Genomic DNA, 14,908 nt, shown 5'->3' on the forward strand with positions numbered 1-14,908 from the left:
TATTGTTGATTACATTGTCACTTCGCTTTAGCAAAAGTGGCTTTGTCATTCATGCTTATACAGCTTATCCGAATCTTAGATAGACAGAGAGAGTCAGAGAGAGACAGAGAGAGTCAGCGAGAGTCAGCGAGAGTCAGCGAGAGTCAGCGAGAGTCAGCGAGAGACAGAGAGAGACAGAGAGAGACAGAGAGAGACAGAGAGAGACAGAGAGACATCGAGAGTCAGCGAGAGAGAGAGAGAGAGACAGAGAGAGACACAGAGAGACACAGAGAGACACAGAGAGACACAGAGAGACACAGAGAGACACAGAGAGACCGAGAGACACAGAGAGACACAGAGAGAGACACAGAGAGACACAGAGAGAGACAGAGAGAGACAGAGAGAGACACAGAGAGACACAGAGAGACACAGAGAGACACAGAGAGACAGAGAGACACAGAGAGACACAGAGAGACACAGAGAGACACAGAGAGACACAGAGAGAGACAGCGAGAGACAGCGAGAGTCAGCGAGAGAGACACAGAGAGAGACACAGAGAGAGACAGAGAGAGACAGAGAGAGACACAGAGAGACACAGAGAGACACAGAGAGACACAGAGAGACAGAGAGACACAGAGAGACACAGAGAGACACAGAGAGACACAGAGAGACACAGAGAGACACAGAGAGAGACAGCGAGAGTCAGCGAGAGACAGCGAGAGAGAGAGACAGCGAGAGAGCAAGAGAGATCGGGAGGGAGAGGAACAGCATTCCACAGTTCCAGACAGAAGCGGCCAGAGTTCCAGAGATGAGTCCAGCTGAATAGCCGCTGCGGAAGTGTTTCAGACGAACTGAGCTCCCTCCCTCCGTCCCTCCCTCCGTCCCTGCCCTCCCTCCGTCCGTCCCTCCGTCCCTCCGTCCCTCCGTCCGTCCGTCCCTCCGTCCAGGGTGCTGCTAGGGACATGTAGTCCACAGTGTTTCAGACGAACTGAGCTCCCTGCCCTCCGTCCGTCCGTCCCTCCGTCCGTCCGTCCGTCCCTCCGTCCGTCCGTCCGTCCCTCCGTCCGTCCCTCCGTCCGTCCGTCCCTCCGTCCGTCCGTCCGTCCGTCCCTGCCCTCCCTCCGTCCGTCCGTCCCTCCGTCCGTCCCTCCGTCCGTCCCTCCGTCCGTCCCTCCGTCCGTCCGTCCCTCCCTCCGTCCGTCCGTCCCTCCGTCCCTGCCCTCCCTCCGTCCGTCCCTCCGTCCGTCCGTCCGTCCGTCCGTCCCTCCGTCCCTCCCTCCGTCCGTCCGTCCGTCCATCCAGGGTGCTGCTAGGGACATGTAGTCCACAGGAGGGCACTATTTTGGTGTCACTGCTCAATAGGACACACGCCTCGGTCCTTACAGCAGAAGTAATGAACGACAACACCGTTGGGATACCTGGCGAAGGCGCTGCACAGGACAGACAGGTGATTCAGTAACAGTATATAAACAGAGCCTTAACTACATATTTACTTGAGGTTAATAATTTATTCAGAATGTATATTACCTAGTTGGAGGTGTTTATAAAGCATTAATGTTAGAACTAAAAAGGGGATTGTGTAAATATATCAAATGGCTTGGCGATTCAGGTAAACAAAGTAACACTAAACCAGTATTACCTGTTCCCCATCTTCTTCTTACAGACCCTGCAGGTCTTCTCTTCTGAGATGGTACACTTGACCTGTTGGTGGAAGATACGCTCCTCCTGGACCTGAACAAACAAACAAACAAAACAAACAAACGCACATCAGGTGGGTAGAAACGACACACACAACGTCCATCTGTCTCACCCATAGGAACTCCTGACGACCTGGTCAAATAGTTTCCTCAGCCTTACAAACAAACACAACCCCCAGCTCTCACACACACCCCCACCCAGCTCTCACACCCCCCCAGCTCTCACACCCCCACCCAGCTCTCACACCCCCACCCAGCTCTCACACCCCCCCAGCTCTCACACCCCCACCCAGCTCTCACACCCCCACCCAGCTCTCACACCCCCCCAGCTCTCACACCCCCCCAGCTCTCACACACCCCCCCAGCTCTCAACCCCCCCCCAGCTCTCACACCACACCCTCCAGCTCTCACACCACACCCCCCAGCTCTCACACCACACCCCCCAGCTCTCACACACACCCCCCAGCTCTCACACACCTCCCCAACTCACACACACCTCCCCAACTCACACACACCTCCCCAACTCACACACACCTCCCCAACTCACACACACCTCCCCAACTCACACACACCTCCCCAACTCACACACACCTCCCCAACTCACACACCCCCCCCAGCTCACACACCCCCCCCCCAGCTCACACACACACCCCCCCCCCCCAGCTCACCCGTAGGAACTCGGCCTGCAGCAGACTCTTGAGCACCTGGTCAAAGCGTTTCCTCTGAGCCTTCTCCTCCAGAACACTCTCTAGGAACACACGGATCTCTCTGATCTGAGTGTTGGCTGGCAGCAGGTTGATGGCCTGGTAGGGAGCAGAGACAGAGATGGTAGATACAGTGGTGTTTATCAGGGGCAAAAATGACTGTATAAAATAAATTATACAAATACTGAGCTGCCTATATTCAGGGGAGGCAGGTAGCCTAGTGGCTAGAGCGTTGGACCAGTAACCGAAAAGTTGCTAGATCGAATCCCCGAGCTGACAAGGTAAAAATCTGTCGTTCTGCCTCTGAACAAGGCAGTTAACCCACTGTTCCTAGGCCGTCATTGTAAATAAGAACTTGTTCTTAACTGACTTTCCAAGTTAAATAAAGGTTAAAAAAATAAAATAAATATATTGTTGCTCAAAATAAGTTTAATAAGTAATACGTTTGTTTAATAAGTAACTTTTTTCTCTCAAAAAAAGTAGACGTCAAAATTATTGACAACTCTGTTTTCGATACCGGCTCTGAGCTTTTTCTATAACGTTTTATGAGTTGGAGAACACATAATGTGGGAACCTTCTTCCATATGCTTGATATCCTTCTGCGTTTACGGACTTCCCTCTTCAATTCAAACCACATGTTTTCATCGGGGTTCAAGTGTTGATTTTGTGGCCAATTAACACATTTCTTTAGGGATTTTCATGTATGCTTGGGGTTATTGTCTTGCTGGAAGATCCACTTGTTGCCAAGTTTTCAGCCTCTCGGCAGACAACAAGGTTTTTGGCTAAAATATCCTGGTACTGGGTAAAGTACATGATGCAGTTGCCCTTAAGGGCCCCTAGACCAGTAGAAGCTAAATAGCCCCATAACATCAAAGATCCACCACTATATTTTACAGTAGGTATGAGGTAATTTTCTGCTGATGCATTCTCATTTCGACACCAAACCCCCACCACTGCTTGGGATTATTGTATGGCGCCATACCAAGATGGCGCCAACAGAGATGGTCGCCTCGCTTCTAGTCCTTAGGAAACTATGCAGTATTTTGTTTTTTTAATGTATTATTTCTTACATTGTTACCCCAGGAAATCGCGCCGACAGAGATAAACACCTCTCTGGGAAGAGAAAGGGCGGGGGTGTATGCTTCATGATTAATGACTCATGGTGTAATCATAACATTAAGGAACTCAAGTCCTTTTGCTCACTCGACCTAGAATTCATTACAATCAAATGCCGGCCATTTTACCTCCCGAGAGAATTCTCGTCAGTTATCGTCACAGCCGTGTACATTCCCCCTCAAGCAGACACCAATTTTAGAACAAGGCTACCTAAATTCTATCAGCATATTGATTGTAGTACACGCAGGGGAAATACACTCGACCACTGCTACTCTAACTTCCACAATGCATACAAAGCCCTCCCTTCGGCAAATCCAACCACGATGCCATCTTGCTCCTACCGTCTTATAGGCAGAAACTCAAATAGGATGTATTAGTGACTAGAACCATTCAACGCTGGTCTGACCAATCAGAATCCACGCTTCAAGATTGTTTTGATCACGCGGACTGGAATATGTTCCTGTCAGCCTCAAAGAATAACATCAACCTATACGCTGACTCGGGGAGTGAGTTTATAAAGAAGTGCATTGGAGATGTTGTTCCCACTGTGACTATTAAAACCTACCCTAACCAGAAAACGTGGATGGATGGCGGCATTCGCGCAAAACTGAAAGTGCGAACCACCGCATTTAACCATGGAAAGAGGTCTGGTAATATGGCTGAATATAAACAGTGTAGTTATTCCCTCCGCAAGGCAATCAAACAAGCGAAATGCCGGTACAGGGACAAAGTGGAGTCGCAATTTAACGGCTCAGACACAAGACGTATGTGGCAGGGTCTACAGGAAATCACGGACTACAAAAAGAAAACCAGCCACGTCACGGACACCGACGTCATGCTTCCAGACAGACTAAACACCTTCTTTTCCTGCTTTGAGGATAATACAGTGTCACCGTCGCGGCCCGCTAACAAGGACTGCGCCACCCCCCCTCCTTCTCCATGGCCGACATGAGTAGAACATTTAAACGTGTTAACCCTCGCAAGGCTGCTGACCCAGACGGCATCCCTAGCCGCGTCCTCAGAGCATGCGCAGACCAGCTGGCTGGAGTGTTTACGGACATATTCAATCTCTCCCCATCTCAGTCTGCTGTCCCACATGTTTCAAGATGGCCACCATTGTTCCTGTGCCCAAGATGGCAAAGATAACTGAACTAAATGACTATCGCCCCGTAGCACTCACTTCTGTCATCATGAAGTGCTTTGAGAGACTAGTCAAAGATCATATCACCTCCACCTTACCGGTCACCCTAGACCCACTTCAGCTTGCATACCGCCCCAACACGTCCACAGACGATGCAATCGGCATCACACTGCACACTACCCTATCCCATCTGGACAAGAGGACTACCTATGTAAGAATGCTGTTCATCGACGACAGCTCAGGATTGAAGACCATAGTAGCCTGGAAAGTTTAACGTTCCTCTGCGTACACATCACAGACAAACTGAAATGGTCCACCCACATAGACATTGTGGTGAAGAAGGTGCAACAGCGCCTCGTCAACCTCAGGAGAGCTTGTCACCCAAAACCCTGACCAACTTTTTACAGATGCACAATCAAGAGCATCCTGTCGGGCTGCATCACAGCCTGGTACGGCAACTGCACCGCCTGAAACCACAGGGCTCTCCAGAGGGTGGTGCGGTCTGCACAACGCATCACCGGGAGCAAACTACCTGCCCTCCAGGACACCTACAGCACCCGATGTCACAGGAAGGCCAAAAAGATCATCAAGGACAACAACCACCCGAGCCACTGCCTGTTCACCCCGCTATCATCCAGAAGGCGAGGTCATTACAGGTGCATCTAAGCTGGGACCGAGAGACTGAAAAACAGCTTCTATCTCAAGGCCATCAGACTGTTAAACAGCCATCGCTAACTCAGAGAGACTGCTGCCTACATTAAGACCCAATCACTGGCCACTTTAATAAATGGATCACTAGTCACTTTAACAATGCCACTTTAATAATGTTTACATATGATATGAGTAATGCAAGATATGTAAATAATGTATTTTATTGCATCTTGCCTATGCCGCTCAGCCATCGCTCATCCATATATTTATATGTACATGTTCTCATTCACCCCTTTAGATGTGTGTATATAAGGTAGTTGTTGTGGAATTGTTAGATGACTTGTTAGATATTACTGCACTGTCGGAACTAGAAGCACAAGCACTTCGCTACACTCACAATAACATCTGTTAACCATGTGTATGTGACCAATACAATTAGATTTGATGTGAGTGCTGTGTGTGGTCAAGGACCTCTATTCTCAGGTCATTTGACCAAAGCTCCATTTCCAATCCATGTGCCAATGTTGTTTAACAAACTCAAGGCGTTTCCATTTGATGGATGATGTGAAAATAGAGGTCTTTGGCAAGGCACACCAGTGGTGGGTTTGAATGTCGAAATGAGACAAACAAGAAATAGGACAAATATTTGAGGACTGACCATTAACTTCCACAGGGGATCTATTTGTGATCTATCAAGCTGGAGTATGAGAAGAAAAAAAACTTCTCTGGAACGTGTTGTGTTTACAGTAGGAGATACTGTGTTTACAGTAGGAGATACTGTACGTGTTTACAGTAGGAGATACAGTATACACATACAGTATCTCCTACAGTAAACACATACAGTATCTCCTACTGTAAACACATACAGTATGTGTTTACAGTAGGAGATACTGTGTTTACAGTAGGAGACACTGTATGTGTTTACTGTAGGAGATACTGTATGTGTTTACAGTAGGAGATACTGTATGTGTTTACAGTAGGAGATACTGTATGTGTTTACTGTAGGAGATACTGTGTTTACAGTAGGAGATACTGTATGTGTTTACAGTCGGAGATACTGTATGTGTTTACAGTAGGAGATACTGTGTTTACTGTAGGAGATACTGTGTTTACAGTAGGAGATACTGTATGTGTTTACAGTCGGAGATACTGTATGTGTTTACAGTCGGAGATACTGTACGTGTTTACAGTAGTGGATACTGTATTTACAGTAGTGGATACTGTATGTGTTTACAGTAGTGGATACTGTGTTTACAGTAGGAGATACTGTATGTGTTTACAGTAGGAGATACTGTATGTGTTTACAGTAGGAGATACTGTATGTGTTTACAGTAGGAACTACTGTATGGGTTTACAGTCGGAGATACTGTATGTGTTTACAGTCGGAGATACTGTATGTGTTTACAGTAGGAGATAATGTATGTGTTTACAGTAGGAGATAATGTATGTGTTTACAGTAGGAGATAATGTATGTGTTTACTGTATGTGTTTACAGTAGGAACTACTGTATGGGTTTACAGTCAGAGATACTGTATGTGTTTACAGTCGGAGATACTGTATGTGTTTACAGTAGGAGATACTGTATGTGTTTACAGTAGGAACTACTGTATGGGTTTACAGTCGGAGATACTGTATGTGTTTACAGTCGGAGATACTGTATGTGTTTACAGTAGGAGATAATGCATGTGTTTACAGTAGGAGATAATGTATGTGTTTACAGTAGGAGATAATGTATGTGTTTACTGTATGTGTTTACAGTAGGAACTACTGTATGGGTTTACAGTCGGAGATACAGTATGTGTTTACAGTTGGAGATATATAATTAGTTTCACTATATGTGCCCTTCCTCTCCCCCTCCGTGCGCTCTCCCCCTCCGTGCGCTCTCCCCCTCCGTGCCCTCTCCCCCTCCGTGCGCTCTCCCCCTCCGTGCGCTCTCCCCCTCCGTGCGCTCTCCCCCTCTCTTGGCAAGACAGGCTCTGGGAGCTGAGCCAGGGGAAATGAAACAAAAGCAGAGCCACATTAAAACCCAATAAGGGAGAGGAGAGCAGAACCACCGTACAGGTTACAGAAACCTGTTCACAAACCCACAACTCAAAGAGCCCAGAAACTCTCTGATCACTGGTGCTGCCCAACACCACATTGATACAGCACTGATACAATGACGTATATCAAAGATTTCTATAACTAAAACCAAGATAGACCACAGCCTGTCGTTTCCAATAGGAACAGTGGGCAGAGCCAAGACCGAGCTAGAGAGATCCTATTGGAGCGTTTCTAGCATCATCTGCATATTTCCGCTAGGGAACGCCTACTCTGCGAGGTGCGTGTGCAGTAACTCAATTCGCCATCGCACTTGTCTCTTTTGTTTTTGGTTTGTTGCCAAGGGTAAAGTTTACAAACCTTAAGTCTACTCTGTTCACCATAGACTGCAGTTTTGGGAACAGAGAACAGAATTAAAATCAGATGTTTTATTAACGAGAACAGTAGCAGATGTTGTCAGGCAAAATCCATCTCCTTCCATATTCGGTAGTGCAGTCTACCTTAGTGGTATTCAGCTTCCTGTGGTGCAGTCTACCTTAGTGGTATTCAGCTTCCTGTGGTATTCAGCTTCCTGTGGTGCAGTCTACCTTAGTGGTATTCAGCTTCCTGTGGTATTCAGCTTCCTGTGGTGCAGTCTACCTTAGTGGTATTCAGCTTGCTGTGGTGCAGCTCCAGCACGTGTAGAGCAGCCTTTAGATTGGCCTGTGGCTCTGACAGCTCCATTTTGATTGGTCCAAGGCAGTGGACATCAGGAGGGGACAAATACATGCGCAGCAGAGACAGGTACACCTGTATAACAACATAACAACATGGGGTTAAGAGACAGGTACACCTGTATAACAACATGGGGTTTAGAGACAGGTACACCTGTATAACAACATGGGGTTAAGAGACAGGTACACCTGTATAACAATATGGGGTTTAGAGACAGGTACACCTGTATAACAACATAACAACATGGGGTTAAGAGACAGGTACACCTGTATAACAACATGGGGTTTAGAGACAGGTACACCTGTATAACAACATAACAACATGGGGTTTAGAGACAGGTACACCTGTATAACAACATAACAACATGGGGTTTAGAGACAGGTACACCTGTATAACAACATGGGGTTTAGAGACAGGTACACCTGTATAACAACATAACAACATGGGGTTTAGAGACAGGTACACCTGTATAACAACATGGGGTTAAGAGACAGGTACACCTGTATAACAATATGGGGTTTAGAGACAGGTACACCTGTATAACAACATGGGGTTAAGAGACAGGTACACCTGTATAACAACATGGGGTTTAGAGACAGGTACACCTGTATAACAACATGGGGTTAAGAGACAGGTACACCTGTATAACAACATAACAACATGGGGTTTAGAGACAGGTACACCTGTATAACAACATGGGGTTAAGAGACAGGTACACCTGTATAACAACATGGGGTTTAGAGACAGGTACACCTGTATAACAACATGGGGTTTAGAGACAGGTACACCTGTATAACAATATGGGGTTAAGAGACAGGTACACCTGTATAACAACATGGGGTTTAGAGACAGGTACACCTGTATAACAACATGGGGTTTAGAGACAGGTACACCTATATAACAACATGGGGTTTAGAGACAGGTACACCTGTATAACAACATGGGGTTTAGAGACAGGTACACCTGTATAACAACATGGGGTTTAGAGACAGGTACACCTGTATAACAACAGGGTTAAGAGACAGGTACACCTGTATAACAACATGGGGTTAAGAGACAGGTACACCTGTATAACAACATGGGGTTAAGAGACAGGTACACCTGAGTTGCATGTAATTCTTACTAGCTGTACAAGTTCAACACGTGTCAATCAGAGGGAGATACTCACATCTTTGTTTCTGTCTGTGTCTTTGTCATAATGCCGGTGACAGTACCTGAAGGGAGAGGAACACAAAACGGCATTATTATAACTGACAATAACATCAGCAAAGACACCGTCTGGAGAGAAATCATAATATAGTTTAAAAACATCTACATTTCTGATTTGGAAATAGTTTTTTTTAGGAATCAGCCATGTTATTGTTTCTGGCTGGTGGGTTGCTACTCTCATCCATAGGGTTGTCAACAGGCTGCCGTCCCACTGACTCATCCATAGGGTTGTCGACAGGCTGCCGTCCTACTGACTCATCCATAGGGTTGTCAACAGGCTGCCGTCCCACTAACTCATCCATAGGGTTGTCAACAGGCTGCCGACCCACTAACTCATCCATAGGGTTGTCAACAGGCTGCCGCCCCACTAACTCATCCATAGGGTTGTCGACAGGCTGCCGTCCTACTGACTCATCCATAGGGTTGTCGACAGGCTGCCGTCCCACTGACTCATCCATAGGGTTGTCAACAGGCTGCCGTCCCACTAACTCATCCATAGGGTTGTCAACAGGCTGCCGTCCCACTGACTCATCCATAGGGTTGTCAACAGGCTGCCGTCCCACTAACTCATCCATAAGGTTGTCAACAGGCTGCCGTCCCACTAACTCATCCATAGGGTTGTCAACAGGCTGCCGTCCCACTAACTCATCCATAGGGTTGTCAACAGGCTGCCGCCCCACTCACTCATCCATAGGGTTGTCAACAGGCTGCCGTCCCACTAACTCATCCATAGGGTTGTCAACAGGCTGCTAACTCATCCATAGGGTTGTCAACAGGCTGCCGCCCCACTAACTCATCCATAGGGTTGTCAACAGGCTGCCGCCCCACTAACTCATCCATAGGGTTGTCAACAGGCTGCCGTCCCACTAACTCATCCATTCCAGAAAGCCAGAATCCTCAAAGCAGGATTTCTGGAAACACTATGGTTTGTCTGGACCTTTAACATACTTCTTTGAATATTATATAACAGGATTAAAAACCATTTCTCAAAACTACAAGAACATATGCAAACTTGAAAAGAAAAGAGTTGCTTTGGAGTATTAGCTGCGATAAACATCACTGAGAAGTCCTGTGTTATTGGGGCGTACGTGTTGGCATAACAACTCAAGGCTAGTTTTTGCCACTCCCTAGAAACAATATAGGGTTTCCTGCTTTAACAAAAAAACACGTTCTCTAACTTTCATTCCCTCACCAAGAGCAGAGTAAAATATTTATTTTCTTATTCCTTTGATTTCTTTCTGACACTAAGCGAATGTATTCAAGTCACCTTTAAAAAAAACAAAAAACAGTTTGGTTCATAACAAATAAGTATTATACTTCCCCTTGAAATGAAAGACAATAGGGTTTGGGCAGATCCTCTATACTCTAAAGCCAGCTCAATGTAATGTTATACAGACCGACGAGAGGAGAGACTGATACAGATACAGACATGGCCAGCAGGAATGTAACCTTACATTCTGGTAAGCACCTCGACTTCTCTGATTATTATTTGACAAATACAAATGTACGGAGCTGTCACATTGTGTGTCTACTGTTGGCCTGTGAACATCAAAGTAACAGCTAAATGTTATTTATTCTTACAGGCTTCTTTAAAGCAACACGGTCATCTATTTTCCCACTGTGGACGCATGAGGAACTGCAGTAACAATAGTTGAAAACCACAACTAATAATCGATTATATGCAACGCAGGACACGTTAGATAAACTAGTAATATCATACGGGGGTTAACTGCCTTGTTCAGGAGGGATTCGGGGATTCGTTTTTGCAATCTTCTGGTTACTAGTCCAACGCTCTAACCACCTGCCTTACATTGCACTCCACGAGGAGCCTGCATGGCAGGCTGACTACCTGTTACTCGAGGGCAGCAAGAAGCCAAGGTAAGTTGCTAGCTAGCATTAACCTTATCTTATAAAAAACTATCAATCTTAACATAATCACTAGTTAACTACACATGGTTGATGATATTACTAGTTTATCTAACGTGTCCTGCGTTGCATATAATCGATGCGGTGCCTGTTAATTTCTCATCGAATCACAGCCTACTTCGACAAACGGGTGATGATTTAACAAGCGCATTTGCGAAAAAAGCACCGTTCGTTGCACCAATGTACCTAACCATAAACATCAATGCATTAAAATCAATACACAAGTATATATTTTTAAACCTGCATATTTAGCTAACATGAATTTGTGTCACTTCTCTTGCGTTCCGTGCAAGCAGTCAGGGTATACACAGCAGTTTGGGCCACCTGGCTCATTGCGAACTGTGTGAAGTCCATTTATTCCTAACAAAGGCCGTAATTAATTTGCCAGAAATGTACATAATTATGACATAACATTGAGTTGTGCAATGTAACAGGAATATTTACACTTAGGAATGCCACCCGTTAGATAAAATACGGAACGGTTCCATATTTCACTGAAATAATAAACATTTTGTTTTCGAAATGATCGTTTCTGGATTTGACCATATTAATGACCTAAGGCTCGTATTTCTGTGTGTTATTATGTTATAATTAAGTCTATGATTTGATAGAGCAGTCTGACTGAGCGATGGTAGGCAGCAGCAGGCTCGTAAGCATTCATTCAAACAGCACCTTCGTGCGTTTGCCAGCAGCTCTTCGCAATTCTTCAAGCACAGCTCTGTTTATGACTTCAAGCCTATCAACCCCCCGAGATTAGGCTGGTGTAACCCATGTGAAATGGCTAGCTAGTTAGCGGGGTGCGCGCTAATAGCGTTTCAAACATCACTCGCTCTGAGACTTGGAGTAGTTGTTCCCCTTCCTCTACATGGGTAACGCTGCTTCGAGGGTGGCTGTTGTCGATGTGTTCCTGGTTCGAGCCCAGGTAGGAGCGAGGAGAGGGACGAAAGCTATACTGTTACACTGGCAATACTATAGTGCCTATAAGAACATCCAATAGTCAAAGGTATATGAAATACAAATCGTATAGAGAGAAATAGTCCTATAATAACTACAACCTAAAACTTCTTACCTGGGAATATTGAAGACTCATGTTAAAAGGAACCACCAGCTTTCATATGTTCTCATGTTCTGAGCAAGGAACTTAAACGTTAGCTTTCTTACATGGCACATATTGCACTTTTACTTTCTTCTCCAAACCTTTGTTTTTGCATTATTTAAACCAAATTGAACATGTTTCATTATTTATTTGAGGCTAAATTGATAGTATTTATGTATTATATTAAGTTAAAATAAGTGTTCATTCAGTATTGTTGTAATTGTCATTATTACAAATAAATCAAAATAAGAAACATCGGCCCATTTAATCGATATCGACCTTTTTTGGTCCTGCAATAATCGGTATCGGCCTTTTCTGGCCCTCCAATAATCGGTACCGGCCTTTTCTGGCCCTCCAATAATCGGTACCGGCCTTTTCTGGCCCTCCAATAATCGGCACCGGCCTTTTCTGGCCCTCCAATAATCGGTACCGGCCTTTTCTGGTCCTCCAATAATCGGTACCGGCCTTTTCTGGTCCTCCAATAATCGGTGCCGGCCTTTTCTGGTCCACCAATAATCGGTGCCGGCCTTTTCTGGTCCTCCAATAATCGGTACCGGCCTTTTCTGGCCCTCCAATAATCGGTACCGGCCTTTTCTGGCCCTCCAATAATCGGTACCGGCCTTTTCTGGCCCTCCAATAATCGGTACCGGCCTTTTCTGGCCCTCCAATAATCGGTACCGGCCTTTTCTGGCCCTCCAATAATCGGTACCGGCCGTTTCTGGCCCTCCAATAATCGGTACCGGCCTTTTCTGGCCCTCCAATAATCGGTACCGGCCTTTTCTGGTCCTCCAATAATCGGTACCGGCCTTTTCTGGCCCTCCAATAATCGGCACCGGTCTTTTCTGGCCCTCCAATAATCGGCACCGGCCTTTTCTGGCCCTCCAATAATCGGTACCGGCCTTTTCTGGTCCTCCAATAATCGGCACCGGCCGTTTCTGGCCCTCCAATAATCGGTACCGGCCTTTTCTGGTCCTCCAATAATCGGTATCGGTGTTGAAAAATCATAATCGGTCGACCTCTAGTTTTTAGGAGGCGGTGAGGAGAGAGGATGCAAAGGAATGGAGGAAAGATAAATTGAGTCTCTCTGTGTTTTGAGCTGTAGCCATGGAAGGTGAGGTGAGTGAACTAAGGTGCCCGGGGTATTACTGACACTGATTAGTTGTCAGCGCTAACGACAGCTTTACAACGGTATTCAGAATAACATCTCTCCCTCACTCTCTCTGTCAGAAGACTTCCTCCAACTCTCAGAGCTGAGGATTGTGCTGCTGGGGTACAGGAGAGCTGGGAAGAGGAAACACCATCCTGGGCAGAGAAGTGTTTGAAGAGCGCGTAAGACCTGCCCACTTTGGGCAAATAAACTCATAGAATGAAAAGGAACGTTTTACGTCTTCTTAAATCAGAGGGTGGTTTTAACCTCCCTGGGCTCCGAGGGTGGTTTTAACCGCCCTGGGCTCCGAGGGTGGTTTTAACCGCCCTGGGCTCCGAGGGTGGTTGTTACATCGCAGCTACTTGCCCAAGCTGCCCCAGCGTCTCCTTCACCCAAATCCAGATCGCAGATGTTCTGAAAGAGCTGAAAAACCTGGACCCGTACAAATCATCTGGGCTAGACAATCTGGACCCTCTCTTTCTAAAATTATCCGCCGCCATTGCTGCAACCCCTATTACCAGTCTGTTCAACCTCTCATTTCGTCCGAGATCCCTAAAGATTGGAAAGCTGCCGCGGTCATCCCCCTCTTCAAAGGGGGTGACACTCTAGACCCAAACTGTTACAGACCAATATCTATCCTACCCTGCCTTTCTAAAGTCTTTGAAAGCCAAGTTAATAAACAGATCACTGACCATCTCGAATCCCACCGTACCTTCTCCGCTGTGCAATCTGGTTTCCGAGCTGGTCACGGGTGCACCTCAGCCACGCTCAAGGTACTAAACGATATCATAACCGCCATCGATAAAAGACAGTACTGTGCAGCCGTCTTCATCGACCTGGCCAAGGCAATCGACTCTGTCAATCACCGTATTCTTATTGGCAGACTCAATAGCCTTGGTTTCTCTAATGACTGCCTCGCTTGGTTCACCAACTACTTCGCAGATAGAGTTCAGTGTGTAAAATCGGAGGGCCTGTTGTCTGGACCTCTGGCAGTCTCTATAGGGGTATCACAGGGTTCAATTCTCGGGCTGACTCTTTTCTCTGTATACATCAATGATGTCGCTCTTGCTGCGGGTGATTCCCTGATCCACCTCTACGCAGATGACACCATTCTGTATACTTCTGGCCCTTCTTTGGACACTGTGTTAACTAACCTCCAAACAAGCTTCAATGCTATACAACACGCCTTCCATGGCCTCCAACTGCTCTTAAACGCTAGTAAAACCAAATGCATGCTTTTCAACCGTTCGCTGCCCGCACCCGCCTGCCCGACTAGCATCACTACTCTGAACGGTACTGACCAAGACTACGTGGACAACTACAAATACCTAGGTGTCTGGCTAGACTGTAAACTCTCCTTCCAGACTCATCTCAAACATCTCCAATCCAAAATCAAATCTAGAATCGGCTTTCTATTTCGCAACAAAGCCTCCTTCACTCACGCCGCCAAACATACCCTAGTAAAACTGACTATCCTACCGATCCTCA

General features: G+C 46.3%; 1 protein-coding gene across 3 annotated transcripts in view; it reads right to left on the bottom strand.

Annotated features, from left to right (window-relative positions):
- Positions 1 to 638: 638 nt before the first annotated feature.
- Positions 639 to 14,908, bottom strand: part of LOC115173033 (vam6/Vps39-like protein) — a 55,878-nt gene continuing 41,608 nt past the window's right edge. Inside the window, exons 20-25 of one of the 3 annotated variants that reach the window (XM_029731005.1) lie at positions 9,211 to 9,256; positions 7,968 to 8,117; positions 2,345 to 2,479; positions 1,619 to 1,710; positions 1,280 to 1,409; positions 639 to 1,001 (exon numbers count right to left, since the gene is read on the bottom strand). In XM_029731005.1, the coding sequence (XP_029586865.1) occupies positions 1,328 to 1,409; positions 1,619 to 1,710; positions 2,345 to 2,479; positions 7,968 to 8,117; positions 9,211 to 9,256 (505 nt within the window). In that variant the 3' untranslated portion in view covers positions 639 to 1,001; positions 1,280 to 1,327. Of the gene's footprint in view, positions 1,002 to 1,226; positions 1,410 to 1,618; positions 1,711 to 2,344; positions 2,480 to 7,967; positions 8,118 to 9,041; positions 9,144 to 9,210; positions 9,257 to 14,908 lie in introns of those variants that run through there. The other 2 variants (XM_029731004.1, XM_029731006.1) reach the window with 2 other exon arrangements.

This window comes from Salmo trutta, chromosome 33, assembly GCF_901001165.1.
Source record: "Salmo trutta chromosome 33, fSalTru1.1, whole genome shotgun sequence".
NCBI classification, from domain to species: domain Eukaryota; kingdom Metazoa; phylum Chordata; class Actinopteri; order Salmoniformes; family Salmonidae; genus Salmo; species Salmo trutta.